The sequence below is a fragment of the Coenobita brevimanus genome, chromosome 24, assembly GCF_032717465.1.
Source record: "Coenobita brevimanus isolate Jiangsu-jjx chromosome 24, ASM3271746v2, whole genome shotgun sequence".
Classification (NCBI taxonomy): Eukaryota; Metazoa; Arthropoda; class Malacostraca; order Decapoda; family Coenobitidae; genus Coenobita; species Coenobita brevimanus.
Window position 1 is genome coordinate 1799643 of NC_136977.1, and position 6262 is coordinate 1805904.

The following is a 6262-nucleotide window of genomic DNA, read 5'->3' on the forward strand; positions in this document are numbered from 1 at the left end:
TGATGTAGTGCTATGTAATTCTTCCTTCATGTCTATGATTATTTCTCTGTGTCTGTCCTCCTCTTTTGCTATTTTTCCCATCCTTTTTGTCACTATAAGTTACTCCTCTTTCCACTTCAGACAGTTCTACACTGAGTGACAAGTCTAATGGTTTCCTGTAACTCAGGAAACCATTTACAGTCCTGAGTGGTAACCATATAGCCAGATAAAAAGGTGACATTGAGCCTACTATTGTATCCCTGTTAACTGGGTAGAGAGATGCAAAAATGGCATTCACCCAGGAGCAACACATCCACTCAGATCCCCATGCCTCTCTGTGGTAAAGTGCTGTCATCCACATGGGAACATCAGTTCACTGCTTGAGATGGCCCTGCATTAACGGTTGATTGCCTGCAGTTGGTGGATCTGCTCGATCAGACAGACTGGGGTAGCACAACAACAACAACTCTCGAACACTCCTCTTCCATTTCCTTCTCTGTCATCAATACACTGTTTCACCCTTGTCTTCCGTACTGTGCAATTTGTGCCTCTTCCAGTGTTACCTATTTCACTAGCCATGTTGTTGCTAGTTCCCCCACTTTTATGCTTTTCTGTTCCTAGTTTTTTGGAGCCTGTCCCACCCAGGACTGGTGTGATGGTATTAGAGGGGATACTTTTATATATTCATGAGTCATGTGGACGATAAGTAAAGTCTATCTTATCAGAACCCAAATCCTTAGACTTCTCCCTGTTCCAGTCTCTTTTAACACTGTCAGATAGCATACAGCTGCTTTAACCTTCTCATACTCAGCAGGGGTGAATGATGATGTGACTTTGCTAGTGAGTGGGCTCTCCAAGAGCTTCTTCAGAGCACCCCACCCTGCTGTCAACAAGGTGAGCTTCAGAGTGGGGCGGGGCGAGTGTCTGGGGCTGCTGGGGGTGAATGGGGCTGGCAAGACCACCACCTTCAGGATGCTTACGGGAGATGAGCAGCCATCAGCTGGGGACGCCAGGATCAGCAACATCTCCCTGCGCTCAAGTCCAAGGAAGGTGAAGCATTATTTATTCAGCAGTACTTTTTCATTCAACTAGTTCTGTAAATTATGGGAAATTGATAAATCAGCTTTGTAGACAGCATTGGAGCTTATTAGGCATAAATTCTTTATGGTGGATTTGATGACAAAAATAACAGTCTATCACATCTAAGAAAGATTGCTAGTATGTGTTTAGTTTGTCATGATGTTATTCTTTGCTTTCACAGTTTGTGCAGCAAATTGGCTACTGCCCCCAGTTTGATGCTGTGTTGGGTGAGCTGACAGGTGTAGAGATGCTGATGCTGATGGCTCGACTGCGGGGCATCAGCGAAGCCAAACTAAAGCATATAGTTAGCAGCCTAGTGAGCCTGGTGGGCATGACAGAATGTGCTGAGCGTCCTTGCAGCACCTACTCTGGAGGCAACCGCAGGAAGCTTTCGACGGCCATGGCTCTGGTGGGTGATCCTCCTCTGGTGTTTCTGGATGAGCCAACCTCGGGTGTGGACCCAGCTTCACGGCGACGTGTGTGGGCAGCAGTAAGCCGGGCGGTGAGTAGTGGGCAGAGTGTGGTACTGACCAGTCACTCTATGGAGGAGTGTGAAGCGCTGTGTTCCCGCATCATCATCATGTCACGAGGAACACTGAGATGTATCGGTACCACCGCCCACCTCAAGGCCAAGTATGGACAGGGATACAGCCTCCAGGTCAAGCTGAGGAATGATCCTAAGCAGCCACTGGATGATGCTGAGGTGTTGCAGCTGAAGAATACTATCAAGCAACAGCTGCATGGAGCAACACTCACTGATGAGCACAAGGTCAGATACACATCACTTTGCTGTATGCAGTACATAATACTCACCATCATAATTGGTACACAGAATTCTGTTAACTCTGGTATTTTCAGCTGGGGAGAGGGGAAGGGATAGGTTGGAGAGTTTATACATGGGGATGGCATAAGTTGGAGAGAGGGTAGCCTGGTGGCAAAGGGCAGAGTGACATGGAGGTGATTTGTTCAGAATGACCCCCTGTGTAATTTAGATGTCTGGCTATACTGTAGATACTTTCTAACTTGACAGCATATTGGTTTAAATTAGATCATAAGTGTAGGATTATCACTTTGGATCTCGTGACATAAAACATTTTTGTTTATTTTGTTCTTGCTCTCTTCAGATGATTTTACTGGCTGTAGGATGACTTTTTGACTTGGAGAAGTTAGGTATAGTCATCAGTAACCCCCCTTAACTGGTAGATGTCTTCCTCAAGCTGAATCATATAAATTAGTGGTTGTAAGAGTAGGACTGAAAATGTGGCAGTGGACGGAAGGGGGCTGACAACTCTCAAGACTCAAATGTAAACTACCTTTCCATCCCTAGTGAGGTATGATGGTGTGCTAAATGTCAAATACCATATCGTGGGGGCAACTACTTCTGTTCATGTAGGGATCAGTACAAACAGGCACGAGTAGGATATCAAAACTTGTCCTCATTTTCCTTCCTTTCTGATAGGGCATTCCTGATTTTTCTTCCTTTTTTTTTCAACAGGGTATGATGGCATTCCGAGTGTCCAACACTGTATCATGGGGACACCTGTTTGCAGTCATGGAGGGACTGAAAAATGATGCCGCTGGAGAGGCTAATGCTGGACCAGATACCCTGCCAGCTACACCCCCGAGCCTGGTGGAAGATTATGCTGCCTCCGACACCTCACTGGAGCAGGTGTTCCTCTCCTTTGCACGGGAGGCGGACACGGAGAAATCTGAGGGTGGTGTGATCATGCCATTATGATAGTTGAGGCTGTGTTCTAAGTGGCATAGCATGTTTTTCTTAATGCTTTATAATGCCTGTTACACCATTATATTCTTCTGTGTTATCTGTATATATTTAGAATCATCATATGGTGCCTCAGAAATGTACAAGAAGATAAAAAGGTGCATCATGGAGAATTAATTGCTGAGGAGGAGGTGTTATGACATCTCCAGAGCCACATACAAGACAGTCGGGGGAGGTAGTGCATGACAGGTAGGCCTGTATCCTCATCAGTTAAGAATGTTTGACGAGCAATGAAATATACGTAATGTAGAACAAAATGCAGGCAGGGTAGGGTATTGTCAGTGAACTTTGCTCCTGATAATAAGTACAACAGTTATTTAGTCAAGAGAAACAGCACTTTACAAGATGATTGCTAGTCTTTAGCAGGTAGAATAGCATGTTTATGTAGAGAATATTGTATTGTTAATATTATTACAGTGCGTGTTCAGAGATTGTAGTTGCCAGCATGAGTAGAATAGCTTTTAATAACTGCCAGTATCTGCATGTACAAACATTATACCAAAGGATCTACTATAGGTACCGGTAAGTTGTATTTGTACTGTACATTTGGTTTCATAATTACTTATTGATATACAGTATAGATTGATACTATTGTGTGTTTTTAAATGTGCAGAACACAGTATACAAGAGATGAAAAAAAGAACAAATGGAACAGATTTTATCATTTTTTAATGAGAGTGTTGACTAATAATTGGAGGTATTATGAGACTAGAATATGTAATCAGTGCAAAAGGTTCAAAATTCGAAGTGTTGTTGTTTCTGATATTGGCGATAATAAAGATTTGTGTGAAAGAATTGGTAAAAGTATCTTTTAATGAAAACATGAATACTGCATATGGAACATACGGACTGGCTGTGGTGTACCATTATATATGTTTATATGCAAATATGGGTGGAATGAAAGTCGCTGAAAGTCATCGTGATTATTATTAACAGGATTATAATGGCTTCATCACTGTGATGATAACCAAACGAGTGTATACATGAACTCAGGAAAGATCATTTGTACTTTTGTTTTGAAGAAGGCTCCGTCCATAACCGGTCCATTTCTAAATTCTATCCCAAACTAAATAAAATCGTCTCAAGGTACCATGTAATGAGTAATCGAAGTACAGTACTGTAGTTATTAAACTGAGACAGGAATGTTTGTGGAATAATTTCGTAACTACCTTGTATGACATGGCAAATTGCATATTAATGACTTCATGGCATTATTTGTCTATCTATCTATTGCCAGACGTCTGTATTATAGTCTTACGTGAAACATTTTTGTAATCTCGCCAACATGTCAATACCTTTGTCAGAACTCTTTGATACACATGGTACGAAAACTTTGAATGAAGCAGCGAATATCTCTTATATTTATACACTTGCCACTCACTCGACGTATTGCTGCTGTCGGGTGTCTGCACTTTTCTCTCTTCCATCCTTCTTTCCTTCCATCCTCTTCTGTCTTTCTGTCCTTCATTCTTTCCTTGTCCTGCCTACGGGTGACTTTACACTCCCTCTTCTGTCTTTCTTTCCTTCATTCTTTCCTTTTCCTTCTGCCTGTGGGTGACTCTACACTGAGTAACAAGCCAAATGGTTTCCTGTACACCAGGAAACCATTTACTACGCTGGGTGGTAACCATATAACCAAATTTTGGCACCTGGTGGTTTAGTGGGTAATTATTGCGCTCCAGTCGGATTGAGCCTGTGAAGGTTTATATCCAAGGGATGATTGGGGTTGATTGCTCATGTAATGCCACTCAGGGATGAGTGAGGCTGGTCACTCATCTTAAATGTCGAGACCAACTGCCTAGCCCCGGGCTCCTACGCTCCTCTTGGGACAATGTAAGATTGGATGATGGATGGATGGTGTATTTTTCCTAAAGGAACTTCATGAAGCATTTTTTTTTTTTTTTTTTTTTTTTTTTTTTTAGCGATGTCCTGCGTATGTGTAGAATACATTTAGTAGGGTACAGGCCAAAACTGCGCACTAAAAGTATGCGTAATGGTAAGTCAGAGGTAGCCGAGAATATCTTGGAAGCCAGCACTACCTTATTTTATATATAAAGACTGTGCATCCATCCCCATGGCTGGGAAACGTTGTCTCTGAAGGCCAAGCAAAAATGATGCAAGTAACTCATAAGTAAGCAAAGCAAAGATATATGCTTTTAGGTGGGAAACTAATACTGTTAACAGTAGTACTACTGTAATATGGTCTCAGCCGTTGTTAGTTTAAGACACCGTAACAGATTCCATAAATTTACATAATGAAGGTGATATTCCTTTAATATTCTTGTTCAGTATTTGAATATTTTAAAAGGTAAACCCAGTAAAAGATAATAGAACCACATACGCATGTAAGAATTATTCTTGTTTATACTTGAACGCTGATAATGGCCGCCATTTAGTTAAGTGGCACTAATGTGCAAATTGTGAACGCTCATTCTTGTCTCCCACTGCCGAATAAGCTGTGTTGTGATGGAATATCATTGCAGCTTTTGGTGTATACTAAGACTGTGACATATACAAGGGTATACCTTCAGTTGCCGAGATGAGAAAAGGAAATGCGAGGACGAAATTGTTCCCAGGAATGAGGTAAGGAATGTTTGTATTTATGAATTGCCTTCGTGTTGACTCCCACCTCAGTTTGATAGGTTAGTAACTAGCAAGTGAGTTTTTATTAAAACAGTTAACCCGGTAAGTTGTCTCTCGTTCATATGAAGCAGGCTTGCTGTCATTATTCCCCTCGCCCTCTTAAAGTTAGTTGTGCCAACATGATTTATGTCGACTCAAACGGTAAGATGCATCTCTTCTGAAAAACGGTGATTTACGTGTATATATATATATATATATATATATATATATATATATATATATATATATATATATATATATATATATGTTTTTGACAGCGTTGCACTGTGTTTATGTAGCTTAATGGTGATGCTTAGGTAGTGGGCCTCCAACCCAGAGTTTTGCCTAGGACTTCCCGAAGACAAGGAAAAACAAATTATAATAATGATAAAAATGTGGAATAAGGAAGTATGTTGATACAATGATAGATGAGGGTATGCTTGGATGCTGTGTTAGTTTCAAGGCGGGAGGAGGCGTGGTAAGACAAGGTGGAGGTTTGTTTGAGAAAGTGGTAGAAGGAAAAGTAGGTAAATAGATTATGGTAAATGAATGTTTAAGAACGCGAGGTATGGAAGGTGAGAAAGCGATGAAATTAAATGGAACCAAAATTTTGGGAATCATTGGTTTTGGCACTTAATTGTTCTCAGTTACGTTAGAAATTGGTGTAAAAATTTTGGCATAACCGTTTCAGTATGAGGTTTTAAATTCTAAACTTCGTTAATCCTTTCACTACAAGAGATTTTCATTATAGGCTTTACGGCTTCGCTTCAATACATCGTTAATTCTAAGCTTCAACTA

At 41.0% G+C, this 6262-nt stretch overlaps 1 protein-coding gene across 1 annotated transcript in view; it reads left to right on the plus strand.

Moving 5' to 3' along the window:
• LOC145393534 (phospholipid-transporting ATPase ABCA3-like) overlaps positions 1-2797 on the plus strand; it is a 33946-nt gene extending 31149 nt beyond the window's left edge. The window contains exons 28-30 of the mRNA XM_080267685.1: positions 767-1029; positions 1241-1828; positions 2555-2797. Of these exons, the coding sequence (XP_080123811.1) occupies positions 767-1029; positions 1241-1828; positions 2555-2797 (1094 nt within the window). The remainder of the gene's footprint in view (positions 1-766; positions 1030-1240; positions 1829-2554) is intronic.
• Positions 2798-6262: the final 3465 nt, after the last annotated feature.